Source organism: Staurois parvus, unplaced genomic scaffold (genome assembly GCF_062004578.1).
Source record: "Staurois parvus isolate SC_StPar_1 unplaced genomic scaffold, SC_StPar_1.0 ptg000151l, whole genome shotgun sequence".
NCBI lineage: Eukaryota > Metazoa > Chordata > Amphibia > Anura > Ranidae > Staurois > Staurois parvus.
In genome coordinates, this window is record NW_028317947.1 from 16,377,748 (window position 1) to 16,397,173 (window position 19,426).

The following is a 19,426-nucleotide window of genomic DNA, read 5'->3' on the forward strand; positions in this document are numbered from 1 at the left end:
TTTGACCCCCCCAAAACATTTTTTTTGTAAAAAAAGAACGCTAAAAAATGCAAACTCGGGAAAATGCAGTTAAATGCGGCAAAACGCTGCTAAACGCTAATGCAAAAACGCTAAGAACAAGCTGAAAAACTCACGTTTTTAATGTGACCTTACACAGCTAACGTTACCAGCGTTTTCAAAACGCAGCGCATGTATGGAGCATGTGTAATATAGCTTTTACCCACACCTATCCTTAAAGAGAACCTGCTACACATTTGGGCAATTCACAATGAGAGTATGGAGAACACATTAACCCCCGGTTCACACCTATGTGGGCGTTCGGGCCGCGTTTTGTTCGGGCACGAGCGCCCATTTACTTGAATGGACTCCCGTGCCCGTGACACGCAGGAAAGAAGTCCCTGCACTACTTTGGAAAACACAGCCCGCACGGAAACCTTGGTTCCCAGTACGGTTGTGTTTCCCAGTGCAGGCGGCGTGCCATTAGAACTAATGGCACCCGCCCGCGAGTCCTCAATTCTCTGTGTGGGTGGTGCGGCTGCACGGATTTTCGTGCGGATCCGCTGCGGCACCACCCACACCGATGTGAACCGGGGGGTTATGCAGAGGTGACCTTGAGGTGAAAAACATATATCAACATAATCAGTAGGTTAGAGATACAGTGGGGCAAAAAAGTATTTAGTCAGCCACCAATTGTACAAGTTCTCCCACTTAAAAAGATGAGAGAGGCCTGTAATTGGCATCATAGGTAGACCTCAACTATGAGAGACAAAATGAGAAAAAAAATCCAGACAATCACATTGGCTGATTTGGAAAGAATTTATTTGCAAATTATGGTGGAAAATAAGTATTTGGTCACCTACAAACAAGCAAGATTTCTGGCTCTCACAGACCTGTACCTTCTTCTTTAAGAGGCTCCTCTGTCCTGCACTCATTACCTGTATCAATGGCGCCTGTTTGAACTTGTTATCAGTATAAAAGACACCTGTCCACAACCTCAAACAGTCACACTCCAAACTCCACTATGGTGAAGACCAAAGAGCTGTCGAAGGACACCAGAAACAAAATTGTAGACCTGCACCAGGCTGGGAAGACTGAATCTGCAATAGGCAAACAGCTTGGTGTGAACAAATCAACTGTGGGAGCAATAATTAGAAAATGAAAGACATACAAGACCACTGATAATCTCCCTCGATCTGGGGCTCCACGCAAGATCTCACCCCGTGGGGTCAAAATGATCACAAGAACGGTGAGCAAAAATCCCAGGACCACACGGGGGGACCTAGTGAATGACCTGCAGAGAGCTGGGACCAACGTAACAAAGGCTACCATCAGTAACACACTACGCCGCCAGGGACTCAGATCCTGCAGTGCCAGACGTGTCCCCCTGCTTAAGCCAGTACATGTCCGGGCCCGTCTGAAGTTTGCTAGAGAGCATTTGGATGATCCAGAAGAGGATTGGGAGAATGTCATATGGTCAGATGAAACCAAAATAGAACTGTTTGGTAGAAACACAACTCGTCGTGTTTGGAGGAGAGAGAATGCTGAGTTGCATCCAAAGAACACCATACCTACTGTGAAGCATGGGGGTGGCAACATCATGCTTTGGGGCTGTTTCTCCGCAAAGGGACCAGGACGACTGATCCATGTACAGGAAAGAATGAATGGGGCCATGTATCGTGAGATTTTGAGTGCAAACCTCCTTCCATCAGCAAGGGCATTGAAGATGAAACATGGCTGGGTCTTCCAACATGACAATGATCCCAAACATACCGCCTGGGCAACAAAGGAGTGGCTTCGTAAGAAGCATTTCAAGGTCCTGGAGTGGCCTAGCCAGTCTCCAGATCTCAACCCCATAGAAAACCTTTGGAGAGAGTTGAAGGTCCGTGTTGCCCAGCGACAGCCCCAAAACATCACTGCTCTAGAGGAGATCTGCATGGAGGAATGGGCCAACATACCAGCAACAGTGTGTGCCAACCTTGTGAAGACTTACAGGAAACGTTTGACCTCTGTCATTGCCAACAAAGGATATATAACAAAGTATTGAGATGAACTTTTCATATTGACCAAATACTTATTTTCCACCATAATTTACAAATAAATTCTTTCCAAATCAGCCAATGTGATTGTCTGGATTTGTTTTCTCATTTTGTCTCTCATAGTTGAGGTCTACCTATGATGCCAATTACAGGCCTCTCTCATCTTTTTAAGTGGGAGAACTTGCACAATTAGTGGCTGACTAAATACTTTTTTGCCCCACTGTATGGTAAAGTGAGGTTATATCCCAATCTTGGATACTTGGTCCCACCCTCACATCTTCCAAATGGTCCTTTCATAGAATAGGTGGCTTCAGTAAGGTTAAGATTTCCATATACATTTTCTTCCCTATATCTCTGGATCTAGTGTTCATCTTGACATGTCAATTTCACTGAATGTAACATTTGCTCTTGCACATGCACGAGTATCTCGTCTATTGCATCTCCCAATGCTCCTTTACTTACAAAGCAGTGATGAAGGTGGATTGCTGGCCCCCTAAACATGTTGGCTACCATTTATCTTCCTGTTGTCTTATTTCCATCAACCACAAATGATTAAGAACTTATAGGACTACAGCCCTTTGCTCTTTTTTAACAATTTCACTTGGATTTCTCAGTTAGGAGGCCATTGCCTCTGGGGGTTCCTATGCTTTTATGGTAGAGCTGCCAAGGTTAAGTCATCAAGCCCAACTAATACTCCTATTTTACCGGGTAAAGGATCCAAGTCCAATGCCTCACATCTACTTTTTCTTAGGTTTTAATTTTTAGGATGCTATACATTTTTAGCATTTGACTCAACTTCTGTCTGGATAACAGTGGTCACCATGGTATATCGCAGTGGCTTTTGCCTCAACTTCTGTTTGGGTAACAGTGATCACCATGGTATATCGCAGTGGCTTTTGCCTCAACTTCTGTTTGGGTAACAGTGGTCACCATGGTATATCGTGGTGGCTTTTGCCTCATTTTCTGTCTGGGTAACAGTGGTCACCATGGTATATCGCGGTGGCTTTTGCCTCAATTTCTGTCTGAGTAACAGTGGTCACCATGGTATATCGCGGTGGCTTTTGCCTCAATTTCTTTCTGGGTAACAGTGGTCACCATGGTATATCATGAGTAGGAGTCTTGCCAATAAGGTCACTGACAGAAATAAAGATCTAACAAAGAGTCCAACCCCTCAATACACTATTCAAAACCAGAAAAAAAAGCCTTGAGGGTAGTTCCATTTAAAGGATGCCATCATCAGCTGTCAGAGGTCCTCCTAGGCTAGGTTCACACTAGCCCAAGTTCTGAAAACAGATTTATGATAGATCGCTTTTCTGAGTGCAACTAAGAAGCCACTGTCAGGCATTCAGGAGGGGATCCTGGCAATTTTTAATGAGGCAACTCCGAGCCAAGACTTTGACTTTTGTTGCTGCATGACCCCATTGACTTGAATGGCCAAATGTGTGTTAGAACTCAACATTAAATTATGTCTCCTCCAGCTGTAGACTTTAGATGGGTGGCAGCAGCAGTCTATGACCCACCCATGTGAAAGACCTAAATCTCTCAGAAACAGAGGCTTCTGCATAACTAATTGGAGCTGAGTTTAGTATGGGCTGCTCACCTTGCAGAGTGAATATTAATGGATAAGGTGAAGCTATAGTCATCCTCCAATCATGTTCTAGAAAGAAATCCATTGTGTGTCAGGTCTGCAGACACCTGTGTTTTGTGTACACTGGTGTGACACACTGACACATAATGGAGTGGAATTACCTAGGCAAGTCAATGTTCAGTTTGTAAAATGAATGATATGGAATAAGCTGAAACTGTATTCCCTTTGAATACTCAACCATGAGCAAGGGACTGTAAAAAACAGAATTTTTTCTATCACGTGATTAAGCATTTACGGTAAACACAGCTCCTCCTTATTCACTAGCATTCATTTTGCTTTGTGAACCAGCCTCTATTACTTAGAATTTCAAACCCACTGTATTGCCCTGTAACCTCTGATGTTCTGTTTCCAATTAATAGCTGGTATTGGCTGCCAAAAATGGTGGGCATTTGTAAGAGTAAAGCTCATGAAGTTGACACTCATAACCACATGGCAGGAAAAATTTGATGAAAATTTTCCACAGTAGGGCATAATAGCTCTATTGTAAGCATCCTCCAATGGCAACTTGTGTGCTGTCCCATGGCTACTGGAAAATTTGCAGAATGGGGTGATACCTGAAGAAAGTGGGACACTTGTCAGCTATACACTTGCTCTTTCTAATATACTTACAGATCCGAATGCTTTATGGGCCCAACATGTGTTATTGCCATTTCCAAGGATATTGCTGTTTTTAACCTATAAACACCGTACAGAGCATGCCTCCATACTGAGGAAGTCGCCAAAGTCCTCTCAAAAGCCCGCCTCACTACCTGCCCCCTGGACCCTATCCCCTCTCAACTCCTCCGGTCACCCCCCTCTTCCCTCATCCGCTCCCTCACCCACATCTTCAATCTCTCCCTCTCTACTGGCGTATTCCCCTCCCCCCTAAAGCACTCGCATATTACCCCCATCCTCAAAAAGCCCTCCCTGGATCCCGCGGACCCCAATAACCTCAGACCCATCTCCCTGCTACCACTCACCTCCAAGCTCCTTGAACGCTTAGTCTACAATCGCCTAAGCTCCCACCTTACAGACAATAACCTCCTTGACCCTCTACAGTCCGGCTTCCGTCCCCTACACTCCACTGAAACTGCCCTCCTCAAAATCACTAACGACCTACTCAACGCGAAAGCCAAGGGCGACTACTCTGTCCTCCTTCTCCTGGACCTCTCTGCAGCCTTCGACACAGTTGACCACCCCCTCCTCCTTAATAAACTACTCTCCCTTGGCATCGGAGATACTGCTCTCTCTTGGTTCTCATCCTACCTATCCCGACGCTCCTTCAGTGTCACCTACAATGGTGCCACCTCCCCCTCCCTCCCCCTCTCTGTTGGGGTCCCCCAAGGCTCTGTCCTTGGACCCCTTCTCTTCTCCATCTACACCTCCTCCCTGGGCAAACTCATACAATCTCACGGCTTCAACTATCACCTCTATGCTGACGACACCCAAATCTACCTCTCCACCCCTCACCTCACCCCCACTATCTCCGCCCGCATCACTCACCTCCTAAATGACATCTCAGACTGGATGTCGCTACACTTCCTCAAGCTCAACCTCTCCAAAACCGAGCTTCTCGTCTTTCCCCCTGCCAACACCCCCCCCCCCCATCCTATCCATCATCACCAACAACTCCACTATCACTTCCGCCCCACAAGCCAAAGTCCTTGGCGTCATTCTTGACGCGAACCTCTCCCTCCAACTGCATGTCAAATCACTCACAAACACATGCAGGCTCCATCTTCGCAACATTGCCAAGATACGCTCCTTCCTCACCCCAGACACCACCAAACTTCTAGTACACTCCCTCATCATCTCACGCCTTGACTACTGCAACTCCCTCCTCACTGGCCTACCCAAGTGCAGGCTCTCCCCGCTCCAGACCATCCTGAACTCAGCTGCCAGACTCATCCACCTCACCACCCGCTCCACCTCTGCCACCCCCCTCTGCCTCTCCCTCCACTGGCTCCCGATTGCCCAACGCATCAAATTTAAACTCCTAACCCTGACCTACAAAGCTGTTCACAACACTGCCCCTGACTACCTCACCAACCTTATCACCAAGTACCACCCTACCCGTACCCTTCGCTCCTCACAGGACCTCCTTCTATCCTGCTCCCTGGTCTCCTCCTCCCATGCACGACTGCAGGACTTCTCCAGGTCCTCCCCCATCCTCTGGAACTCACTGCCCCAATCCATCAGACTGTCGCCTTCCCTATTCACATTCAGGCGCTCCCTCAAAACCCATCTCTTCAGGGAAGCCTACCCCACCCTCACCTAACGGCCATCCTCCCTCATTCCTCCCACCACTTCATCCCCCTCAGCCACTTCCTACTGTACCTTTTACCCCCTCCCTCCTAGATTGTAAGCTCGTAAGAGTAGGGCCCTCTTACCCCTCGTACATTGTTTGTTGTTGTTGTACTGTGCCATGTATTGTCCCCCCTATTGTACAGCGCTGAGCAAACCCTTTGGCGCTATATAAACTCGTAGTAATAATAATAATAATAATACTCCTCAGGCTACAATGCTTGGCTCCAGAGTATCTCAGCACTGAATAATAGCCAATGGGAAAAAATATTTCAGGCTGACGCTCATGGTATATCTGCCGTTCTCATGTTTACGTCACAGTTTTCCGTATGATGGTGCCGAAATATTACTTTGACTAATCCAGAGCTGGATCATCCAGTAGGCAACCTAGGCAGGAACCTAGAGTCCCAGTACAGATCGTCGTGCCAGTTGCAAACCTTACCAATGTTAATCAAAGGGATGGGAGGAGGGACAAAGCTGCTTCCTCGCCTTGGGCCCCATACATAATCTCCAGTCTAGTCATCTTCCTTGAAGGATCAGTCCTCATAAAATCTAAATTTTGCTTCTGAGCAGATGCTTGTAGGTCCTGCTTTGTTATATCTCTTGGGGACTCAAATGGTGCGATGTCTAAGTAAATGTTCCTGACCTTTTTCCATATATTTAAAAAATTTGGGTCATGCTACTACCTGTTGGATTTTTTTTATCTAGCAGACTATATTGAGAATACAGTAAGGGCATGGGGTATAGCCAGAACCTCTATAGCTAGGAGGGTCTGCTCTGGACTTCATACAAAATTTAAGATGCTGCCTGGGGTTTAGTCTTCATTCCTAAGGCTGGATTCATACCTTCTGGATTCACACGTTTATGTGTGTGTATATGTATATATATATATATATATATATATATATATATAATTTTTTTTTTTTAAATGCATCATCTACAAACATTATCATCAAGAGGCCCTATAACGTGCATTAATGCAGCAAAAGTGGACAAGACGCATCAATTCATCCAAAAGATGTAAAAGAGCATCATTTAAAGCAATGGCTAATCATTATACATGCGTTAACATGTGTTAATGGGAAAATGAGCCCTGGATGAAGTATAAGTTTTTGGTATCCCTTGAATTAATTCTTCATTATATAAGGAGATGTATAACTTTGTCCCAACGTTTTTTGGAAATCTTTTTCATATAGCAGCAAGTACTAAAAATTATACAATTCATTCAGTAGGCTTAACTTCTTAAGAAATAATGTGAACTGTGGAAGAGTTAAACAAGGCAAAACAGATCCACTTTACTAAAGCTGTTTACAGTCAGCAATGGTAAACTGCTGAGTAATTTAGTGTAAACATAGATTGGCTGAATGGCACCATATCATGGTTATTGGTACAACTTAGGAACGGCAGGTGATTGGCCAGCATCAGGGAAAACATGGGGTGTCCTCCAATAAAGGGTGTGAAGTGTCACCCTGTCATCTCCGTCTTATCTCTTCGGAGGGCATTGAACAGGTGAGATGTCTATCTGTTTCCATTGTATTATTTATCTTTTTCGTCTTATTTTTTCCTACCTTCCTTCAGAATTAGTGAAGGCAATTTTCTTTTTGCTCTTTCCTTCCACTTTTTATGGGTCTGTCATTTTTTGTGCAGTTGTGCCAATGTCTAAGTGGACATCAGCCTTTAAAGTGAGAGAGCACTTGGCAATTTTTAGAGGCGTAAAGATTGTCTTTGTTTTGAAGATATTAGTATTCTAATTACCTTTTTGATAATTACAACCAATTTATTAATGAAATTAATTAAAAAAAGAAGGAATACAAAACTTTTTAGTAAAATATTTGATTCTAAAGTCATTTACCTGCACTTTAAATTAAAGCACTTTATTGAGGATTTGTCTGAATTTTAGACACCAAGGGGTGGTTTTACTAAAGCTGGAGAATGCAAATTCAGATTCAATTCTGCATAGAAACCAATCAGCTTCTAACCTCATCTTGTTCAATTAAGCTTTGGCTTTGGCTAGAAGATGTTTGGTTTCTATGCAGAAGTAAGCTTGATTTTGCACTCTCCAGCTTTAGTAAAAAGAAAAAAAAACCCCAAGGGTCTGATTTTTTTAAACTGAAGAAAAAAGAGCAAAAAAATAGTTCTTGCCTAGATGAACAAATGAGAATCCTTGTACAATATTTCACTAAAATGAATGATGAAACCTTCTTTTCTCTAGTTTTAAGGCATCAGCTCTAGAGAGAGATGGGTGGATGGATGGTAGATAGATAGATAGATAGATAGATAGACAGGCAAATGGATAACTCCAAAGACATGCTGGTAGGTTAATTGGCTACTGTCTAAATTGTCCCTAGTATGTGTATGTATGAATGTGAGTTAGGGACCATAGATTGTACGCCCCTTGAGGGTTAGGGACTGATGTGAATGTACAATATATATATATATATATATATATATATATATATATATATATATATATATATATAAAAGTGCTGCATAAATTGACGGCGCTATATAAGTACCTAAAATAAATAAATAAAATATGTGAGTGGCATTAAAGCTTGTCATTACATTGAGTTGTCAAACACCAGCTTGTGGTAGGTATCCCAAGTAGAACTGCAGATCCTTCTGTATAGCACATCATGGGAAAGTGGTCATCAGACATTTGTCATTGTCATTGGTGGACACTGCTTACAGTTTTTAGATAGATAGATAGATAGATAGATAGATAGATAGATAGATAGATAGACAGCAAATTGATATGTGGGTAGAAGCAAATCATGTCATTACATTGAGTTGTCAAAAACCAGCTTATGGTAGGTATACCAAGCACAATCAAAAGAAGGAGTAGTATAGAACTGTAGATTCTTCCAGTGGTGTATTTAAGTTTTGTGCTTTCCTAGGCAACACAACCCCCATGGAGAGACCCTGACACCAGCCAACACCCCTCTTCCCCACGAAGAGAGCCTGACATTGACCAACAACACCCCAGTCCCCCACCCACCCCCACCTGAGAGAGCCTTCCACAACACCACCCCCAAACACTGGCAAACCCCCCCCCCACCCTGGCAAGAGATAAGACACCCACCTTCACAGCTCCCTGGGAACAAGAGTCAGGCTCTGCATACACCATCAAGCAGCCCGCAGCCTCTCTCAGATCCCACCTGGTCCCCGTGCTGCGCGTGTCCCTTCTTCCTTTCCTTCTTTCAGGGGATGGCACTGCCCCCCTGAAAAATGCTGCTGCCCCCCTGAAAAATGCCACTGCCCCCCCCTGAAAAATGCCACCCTAGGCAACTGCCTTGTTTGCCTTGTGGTAAATACACCCCTGGATTCTTCTATATAGCACATCACGGGTAGGTGGTCATTTAACATTGATCATTGGTGGACACTGCTTTTCCATTGTTTTGGAAGATAGATAGATAGATAGATAGATAGATAAATGGATATGTGGGTGGAAGCAAATATTGTTGATATATTGAGTTGTCAAACACCAGTTTATGGTAGGTGTCCCACGTACAATCAGAAAATGGAGTAGTGTAGAACTACAGATCCCTCTATATAGCACATCAAGAGTAGGTGGTCATTGGACGGTGGTCATTAGTGGACAATGCTTTTGCGATCTTTTGGCAGGTAAAGGCATTACTATATGCTGTGCACATAGCTGTCTAGTTGGAGATGGCCAGTAATACTAGGAGATGCCATAAGGTTCAGTGATATTTTTCAAGATAGCACAGAGGAGCTACACCCATGAGGTCCTTGCACTACAGGAGAATGACTTACTGTTGGTCTACAAGGTCACATCACAACAGTACTAAAAATAAAACCTAAGTGTGTTCGTTTTTCATGCTACACTGAGCTCAAGAACTTTATCAAACTCTGAACTATTTACACTGTATAAAACATTTTATAAAGGAAAGGTATTTTAGGATGTGTACTGTTCTGCAAGCCAAATACATAAATTTACAGAACTAGTGGACATCTACCTAGTCATTCCAAAAAGCTGTTTCCACCAATGGCTTAAATTGCATGTATAGCCAAAACATTTCTGTTTTAGTTCGGCTATAGTGGAGCAGGGTTAGAACATCCATTGGGTTCTTATTGCTGTCCATGTCATTGTTAGCAAGCTTCATCTTCTCCATTTGTACTGATGGCCATTGTGACCAGGACTGAAAGTAAGAGAAAATCCACAATGCTGAGTTATCAGTAGGAATAATAAGGAAAACTGGGCCTTTTGGCTAGCATCGGAGGAATGTTATACCTTTCCAAAGAGCCTGCCTATGTATTAATCCCTTTCCTTTCCATTTTTTATTTGTGTGCATGTCTTTTGCACTTTTTGGCCAGCATGTTTGCACTTTGCTCACCCCATCTAGTAGGGTGTAGGTCCTCGGACTTGCCCTGAAAGTCTTGGGGAGAAAGCACATGGTTTTTGGTTCTTCCCATCCTATGGGGAGTCCCACCTAGTACTAGGGTAGGCCTTGCTTCGGCAGTCCTCCTGAAGAAAGGGGTCCTCCTGTTTTCGGCAGGGTGGACCACAAGTAACCCCAGTCTCTGTCAGGATTTTTTTAAATTTTTTTACTGGATATGTTATGTAGGTATGTAGCAAAAAGTCAAAAATATTGGGGTCTTTTTTTGTTTATAGCGAAAAAAATAAAAAACACAGAGGTGATCAAATACCACCAAAAGAAAGCTCAATTTGTGGGAAAAAAGGACATACATTTAATTTATGTACAGTGTTGCATGACCGCACAATTGTCAGTTAGAGTAACGCAGTGCTGTATCGCAAACAATGGCCTGGTCAGGAAGGGGGTTAAACCCTGTGGAGGACGAGTGGTTAAAGAGATTCACATACCGTTACTGGAGGACACAGAAGAGGCCACTTTTGGCTTGTATACATGGGTGTTTTGTATTTGAATGCAGTGTTGCTTAAATGCATTCAAAAAGCTGCATATGAGCTGCTTTACCTGCAATACATCTCTGTAGGACCTGCTGCATCCCAGTCTCAAGAGCATGGAGGAGATTCAAGGAGACAGGCAATTACTTTTTTCACTTTGACTTTCAGGGGTGTCTTTGAATTCAGTCCTCTGTAGGTTGATCATTTTCATTTCCATCAAGCGATGGGGCATCCTTACGTTCCTAACACATTACCCAATCCATATCAGTATAGATATCCATCATGATATCTTTCCCCATTGAGATCTGATGAGTTTTCAAAGTTTTCCTTTAGTTCTTTGAGCAGTGTATAAATAAGAAGAGCTTGAGACTGCCTCCTCTTATTCTGTTCCCATGCTTATTAGCAGCATCCACAGTGATGTCACGTTCCCTCCTCCATGGATGAAGATACCTATTTTCTTAGACACACCTCTGAGCAATCATATTGGGGGGGGGGGCAAGTCTCTGGATTTTCCTCCTATAAACCCCAAAACAATGGCATTTTACACAATGATAAGTGTTTGACAAAATGATTACTATTTATATTTAGTCACTTCTTAGAAAAATAAAATACGATTTACTTCTAATTTCTTTTGTGTTCTTACTCTTTAATTATTATGCTATTGTGACATTTAAAAGCCTCCTAAATTACTATTTATGATACAGTATATATGTTGTGATAGCTTATTAGATATTTTCCTACATGTTGAACAGTGATTATTAAATCATACATACATAGAAAAAAGATAAGTAAAAGAATAAGATGCTGCAAGTTAGGCAGTTCTTGCAATGATCAGTCATTCTTTTATGAAACTCATGCAGTGATTGCTATCTGTGGCCAACACAAGTGATATTAGAGGTATATGCTGACTATGGTGGGCTGGATGAGCATCTAGTTTCTTGCTAAAGGTTCTTGGCTTTTTCCAAGGCCGTTGTGGAATTTTCCATGTTCCCACCCACCTTAGTGTGTTCTAATTCCTCCATATAGGATGAGCCTGATGGGATGAGTCAGCCTTTGGCTTCTTATATGTCTTGTACAGGGGCGGACTGACAACTCATGGACCCCCGGGCAATAGGGGATAATGGGGCCCCTGTGTCCTTGCCCAAACTCAAAAAAGCCTATGAAAAAGGTACTAGGGGCATCTCATGGGGCCCCCTACTGACCCTGGGCCCTCGGGCAGTGCCCGAGTTTCCAAATGGTCAGTCCATCCCTGGTCTTGTAAACTCCAACACTGAGGTCCCCCTGTTATAATTCCTGACTCTGTTGTGCTGGTACATTTGATGTACCCTTCCGTTTTTGTGTGTTCCAGCTCCTCCTGTTACAATCTCCAATAATAATCCAACAGAAAGGGTTGGAGCCCAACATAATAGTCATAGCAGCTTTGCAGACCCAGAAACTCATAGAGAATCCCTGAGACATCTAAGAAACTGTCACAAGCATCCACCACACACTGAAATATTAATTTGGGTGGACCTACCCATTAAAGCAGTTATTTTCAACCAGGGTTTCATGCAACCCTAGGGTTCATTCAAAGGTTATTAGGGTTCCTTGAACTGTAGCTGATTCACTTTTCATCAGGTGGTGCCTGGAGAGTCCAATGCCAGTTGGCAAAGACCATCAATGATCTTTTTAGCTGTTGGTAAGGGTGGCATTGTGACTAACACTGTAAAGGGGGGGAATTCTTCCCATTGACCTGAAATCTAAAAATTATTTCAAGAGTTTCTCTGGGGTAAATGGTTGAGAAAAGCTGATTTAAAGAACCAATACACCCCAAATCATTATTGGAATTTTGGGCAGATACTAGTATTTTGACTGCATCTTTCTCAAAGCTTTTAGCAGCTAGGTGATTCCATATCAATTCATAATTCTACCAGTCCGTTATGTCCATCAAATGGAAGTTTGACTCTTCTTGTTGCAATAGTTTAAGTCACCTTTTTCGATGGAGAATGCTGCTGGAAGAATGAGACTCCCAGACTGGGGTTGCAGAGGAGTAAGGGATTTTTCAGGCAATTGCAACCACTTTCAACTAGGTTTTAAACCTAAAACGAATAAAAGGATAAGGATCACCTTCCACCAACAGTTCTTACGCTTTTTCTTTTTTGTAATAGCTTTTGGTAGTATGTTACCCTAAACTACACGGTAATTTTTTTAGTCGTAGCCTGGAAAAAATTGCCTGGAAATAGCAATATGTATTGTCAATGTGTGAGATAAATGAAGCTAAAGGGTGAATTAACTCTATGGGTCCAACTCACATTTGGATTGACCCTTCAATAATTGCTTGATCTATATAATAATGCATGGTTGAATCTGAAATGTAGCTTTTACATAAAGACAATCTTTCTAGTTTCATCAAAGCTTAGATCTGTACATACATATAATATTTGTAATGGCTTTTGTTATGCAGTATGGACTTATTCTTGTCTCTTTATGTTGTAGATCCATTCCAAGAGACCCCTGCCCCTTCATTCCCTCCTGAAACTCCATCGTTCATCCCACCCAAAACTGGAGTGGAAGAGGTAGGTTCCTTCTCAGCTTTTTAATATATATTAAACTCTATATGAAGACTGATTGAATGAATAAACATACTGATTTTTTTCATACCAAATTTCACAGATCTTTACATAGGCCATTTATACTAGTCCCTGCCCAGAGGGGCTTACAATCCAATGCTCCTATCACAGTAATACACCAAGGGGAATTTCACTCCAAAATAAGGGAATCCATTTTAAAATGAAATTAATTCATGGGGGAGGGGGGGAGGTTGGAAGATTGCCTCTGACAGTTAAAAAGATCTGCCAAGTGGCAATGGACCAAGAATTATGCAGGCACCATCGGAAGGTAAGTCAGTCAGCCACAGCTCAAGGAATTCCTAGAAACTTCTGGAGAAACCCTGGTTGAGAATGGCTGCTATAGAGCAACTGTCGGCTGGAACCGAACAGAATCAGCAAAGGAGAATGTCACCAGCACACCGTGGATTACCAATATGAGTCCAAAAGTTTTAATAAATGATCACATAGTTACAGCAAGGCAATGTTTCAGGGTCTCGCAGGACCCCTTCTTCAGGCATGTGACTATAGCCAGGCGTAACTATAGTCAGGGCTGCTGTTAGAAACCACAGGGACCCATACAGCCAATTGGACAGGCCCTGCCACCCCAAGAAAAACAGTTTACTATGCTTTATTTATGAATTAATACAGTGAGTGACCGGTACCGATCAGTCATTGTGTTCATTCAGTAAAGGAAGGGGCTGGTAAATGCAACTTTTTTATCGCACCCATCCCCCGTTCTACATCCTGAAGAATTCTATTATGTGCTTGCAGCTGCTGGTGGGAAGGAGAGGAGGGAAGGCGGCAGCATTGCAGAGGTGGGGTAACACAGGGGAAACTGGCTGGGTGAAACGTATGGTACACAGAGAGGGTGGGGGGGGCAATTGCTAGAACTGATCCCCTGTATGGCTTTCTCTCCGCAGCTGAAAGCAAGCAGTATAGAGAGGTGAAGAAAGCAGCTTTCTGCTGCTTCAGGGAGAGCCATAGAGGGGATCGGTTCCAGCAGGGGCAGACTGACAACTCATGGGGCCCCCGGGCAATAGGGGATCATGGGGCCCCTGTGTCCTCAGCAACACCCAAAAAAAGCCTAAAAGCCTATGAAAAAGCCAATGAAAGGTACCAGGGGCATCTCATGTGGCCCCCTACTGACCCCGGAACCTCGGGCAGTGCCTGAGTGTTCGAATGGTCAGTCCGCCCCTTGGTTCCAGTAATTGCCCCTCCATAATGATCACCCTCCCTGCCCACATCTGATTCACCCAGCTGCCTGCACCTCCTGCTGGCCTTGGCCCCATACAAGAGGACTGGTGGTACCCCCTTATTCACGGCCCTGAATATAGCTATAGGAATCTACATAGCTGCTATGAGACCTAGGGGTAAAAGCAGGCCCCATTAGGTAGGCTGTTAAGGCAAATTAAGCCGGCCATACATGGATCAAAATTCGGACAGGAACATAGGGGCCTTTACTGATCTCCTTCTGAAAATCTCAGTTGCTTGGCTGTCATGCTGACCCTGTGGCCAGGGGCAGACTGACCATTTGGAAACTCAGCACTGCCCGAGAGCCCGGGGTCAGTAGGGGGCCCCATGAGATGCCCTTGGTACCTTTTTCATAGGCTTTTTTGAGTTTGGGCAAGGACACAGGGGCCCCATGATCCCCTATTGCCCGGGGGCCCCATGAGTTGTCAGTCCTCCCCTGCCTGTGGCATCACATTTTCTGAGTGATCCAAAACACCTTAAGAGATCTGACTGCAATGCCAATTTACTTGCTGCATATGGATTGGTAATTTAGGGATCCAGAGACCACCAGGCTGCTAGCATATTCAGAAGCAGCTCAGCAATGGAAGCCTCCATACATCTCCCATGAAAAGTATTTTCTAAATTAAATCTATTAAAGTGCAAAGTGCAATAACCCATCAGCCAACCAGAATTCAGCACCAGTCCAGCAACATTTCTGATTGGTTGTTTTAAATTACTACTTAATGCCCTATGGAGTTATTCCTGTTTATCTGCTGTCACTCTTCATCTGCAGTGACCTTCTGGTTCATTGACCGGCTACTGGATGTTACCATCTCCCTTCTCCCGTGTCATCCTTCTTCCCAGCATAGCTCAGGGTGTGTGCAGGAATGGCAGGAATCTGTGTTTACAGATGAAACATTTCCTTGTATTGTCACTCAACTGCAGCGGCAATAAACTAGACATAACTGCTTCACGTATGTCAGCACCCAGGGATGGCAGGACATAAAGGGTTAACCATGGTCATGTCATTCATTGTTTCACATGATCAGAGATCTTTTCTCTGGGCTATATGAATCTAGCCTGCCCTATATCATGGGATCGCTTCTTTCCGCAGTGAAAGGATGCTTATTCTTCTTGCTAGATCACTTTTGCCTTTAAAGTAGAACTCTAGGCAGATGGCTACGCACTGTTGAATTACATATACATGCGCCTGCATAAGATCTGTAGGGGCCTGTGTTGGACCTGGGTCGATGGCATCAGTTTGACAAACTTCATAGTTCATTGACAGGTGCTTTTGATCTGTTTAAGCAGGCACTGTGTTACCACCAGGGGCGGACTGACCATTTGGAAACTCGGGCACTACCCGAGGGCCTGGGGTCAGTAGGGGGCCCCATGAGATGCCCCTGGTACCTTTTTCATAGGCTTTTTTGAGTTTGGGCAAAGACACAGGGGCCCCATGATCCCCTATTGCCCAGGGGCCCCATGAGTTGTCAGTCCGCCCCTGGTTACCATAGACTTGTATAAGAGGGGAGCAAAATCCCACTGGCACTTGTCCATGGGTGATCTTTAGTGGAACGCTTTTCAGAGGGTGGTACAGGAACAGCTGGAATTTAGGAAGCAATATTGCCATCTCCATGAATGCCTGTCAGCTGAGCAGGGTTTTGAATGGGAATAAGGCACCTCACCTTCAAACCTAGAGTTTGGCTGGTGACTGCTTTTACATGAAAGGATCATGTTTGGCAGATAGTTTCGCCAATAAACATGCTGCTTGTGTACAACCAGGGGCGGACTGACCATTTGGAAACTCGGGCACTGCCCGAGGGCCCGGGGTCAGTAGGGGGCCCCATGAGATGCCCCTGGTACCTTTTTCATAGGCTTTTTTGAGTTTGGGCAAGGACACAGGGGCCCCATGATCCCCTATTGCCCGGGGGCCCCATGAGTTGTCGGTCTGCCCCTGTGTACAACCCTGTCTGGCCAACACCTAAGCTGGCCATAGATGGAGCAAAATTCAGACAGTTCAGCAGGGACTTGCCTAATTTCAATCCATCTATGGCCATATCCATCCTGAAAATCCAATGTTATGATCAACTTCTCAGGAATAGGAGTGTTGGAAAATTTTTATTCGATCTGCACTGCAGTCAATTGGCTGCACTGCTGATTAATATATTCAGACAGCAAAGGAGTCCCATAGCATAGCAAGGAGGATTATTCCATCTACCGCAAATGTTTCATTTAAGAAATCCGTTCTTTTTTTTAGGCCATCTTAGGGGGTGGTTGAGGGGCATGGTAAATGTTGATGCACAGAAGCATCCATTTTTATATGACTAGGGCCACATACAGGGGTGGACTGACAACTCAAGGGGCCCCCAGGCAATAGGGGATCATGGGGCCCCTGTGTCCTTGCCCAAACTCAAAGCACACCCAAAAAAGCCTATAAAAAAGGTAACGGGGGCATTTCATGGGGCCCCCTACTGACCCCGTGCCCTCGGGCAGTGCCTGAGTGCTCAAATGGTCAGTCTGCCCCTGGCCACATATAGCCATTTACTTGTAAGCAGCAGCGGCCGCTGGCCAGCTTCCTGGCCAGGCTGTTCCTGTACCACCCTCTGAAAAGTGTTGCACTAAAGATCGCCCATCACCCATGGGCATGTGCCGGTGGGCTTTTGTTCCCCTCTTATACAAGTCTATGGTAACGCACAGCCGGCATAAACAGATGAAAGAAAATCGCCTTGAATTTTCCACTAGACATATAAAATACACACAAACATCCATGAACATGAAACACAAGCCTAAAGCTTAACCCCTCCAAAAAATGGGATTTAGATAAAACTTAACACGCTTGTAGAGCCTAACTCCATAGGTATTTGGATACAGCAATGTTATATGTTGCAGTATCCAAGCGAATGGTGTGCCAACCAGGGGCGGGGGGCGGACTGACAACTCATGGGGCCCCCAGGCAATAGGGGATCATGGGGCCCCTGTGTCCTTGCCCAAACTCAAAAAAGCCTATGAAAAAGGTACCAGGGGCATCTCATAGGGCCCCCTACTGACCCGGGCCCTCGGGCAGTGTCCGAGTTTCCAAATGGTCAGTCTGCCCCTGGTGCCAACTCACATTGCCAACGGATGTGTGTTACAGCTCACAATAAGGCACTACCATTGCAAAATATATTGCTTGGATCATTTTTGTTGTGTTGGACAATTTTTGTTGTATTAGGCACCTTTTTTGTTGTGTTGGAAAGTCTCTCCAGCAAGGTCGGAGCCTACTAAGCTGTCCAAAAATGGTAAAATCCAATGGATCCAAAGATCAATTCCTCATTGAAATAGAAAAAAATCTAATAAAATCCACAATTGAGGAAACACAGTTCCAAAACCATGGAATTTCCAATTGTTTCACAGGGTTCTTGTTTTTTAACATTTTTTTATTACATCACAATAATTCAATACGTACAATTGATCAACATTTGCAATTAAATTTGGTATTGGTATTTTTTTTAACTATAGTTTAATACAGTTCTTTCGACCGTATTAGAGATTAGATGTTGGTCAAACTTGGTTGACATTCCCTAAAAATGAGTATATGCAGTACCAGCATTATCCTTAAAATAAATAACATTTTTCACAATCATTTAAAAATTCCATGACTTTTTCATTTTCAAAAACCAACTGTGACAAACAATCCAAGCCTTGGACTGTCCTTGAATCTAGAGGACAATATGAGCTGTAATATCTTCCCTTGCCCGGGGCGAGCTCTAGTAACCCCGAACTTGTAAGGTCACCAAAGGATTTAGCTCCTCAGTAGAGTGAATGATTCCATCCCTGTCCCTGAACCCGCATGATCACATTTTATACTGGTACATGGACAGACTGATTTTCAGGTTTGTCCAGAATCTCTCTGCACACTTACTTCCCCCATTCCTCCTTTTCTTACCAAAGATCAGACATAGAAGGCAAATGAAGGGCACTCTTTCTGATTATGCCCCCACTTACTCAATGGAGACCCTGCAGGCGGTCCACCTGGCTTCCCTCTGCCTCCTGACTATTGGAGCTTTATGGGTAAGAGATCCAGGATATAAAGGTTGGAATGCTGAAGTGTGTGCAGTGATGCGGTTAAATTGTGTTTCTGTATACACAACTGATATGTGTTTAAAGGACGGTTATGGTGTGTTTTCATGTATATTGTCTGTATACAGATATTAAATTGGCACGTGCAAAGTATTTATAGTAAATCCACACTAAGCTGTTCATTTTACACAGTTGACTATGGTATACTGTATATGGTTTGCATTTTTCTAAATGAAGTGTAAAAATTAACTTAGGTGACTATTGGTTGCTATAAATATCACTATAACTATTGGATGCTAAAAATATTGCTAGAATGGGAAACCAATCACAATCTTGCTGTAGGTAGAATGCCCTAAGGTATATCTACTCTCAAGAACAAAACTATAATATATTGCAGCTTATCATTCCTTAGAGATGGTGGTTGCATTAGTTTTCAGTTTTCTTGCTAAGCACATATTCGGCAAGTATAGAAAATACCTGTTGATCCTGCCAAAAATGCAGTGTTCTTATAGCTTCCTGTGCACTAAATTTGTTTCAGCCTACCCATTTCTCTTATGTTGGTAGAACGTCTTGCACATTTTGAAGGTTCAGAAATCCCCCTTTATTTATTTTTTTCAGGTACTTATATAGCGCCGTCAATTTACGCAGCGCTTTACATATATATTGTACATTCACATCAGTCCCTAACCCTCAGGGG

At 43.8% G+C, this 19,426-nt stretch overlaps 1 protein-coding gene across 1 annotated transcript in view; it reads left to right on the top strand.

The window, feature by feature from the left end:
- Positions 1-19,426, top strand: part of SLC4A1 (solute carrier family 4 member 1 (Diego blood group)) — an 85,858-nt gene that overhangs the window by 32,551 nt on the left and 33,881 nt on the right. Inside the window, exon 4 of the mRNA XM_089674513.1 lies at positions 13,328-13,407. Within this exon, the coding sequence (XP_089530639.1) occupies positions 13,328-13,407 (80 nt within the window). The remainder of the gene's footprint in view (positions 1-13,327; positions 13,408-19,426) is intronic.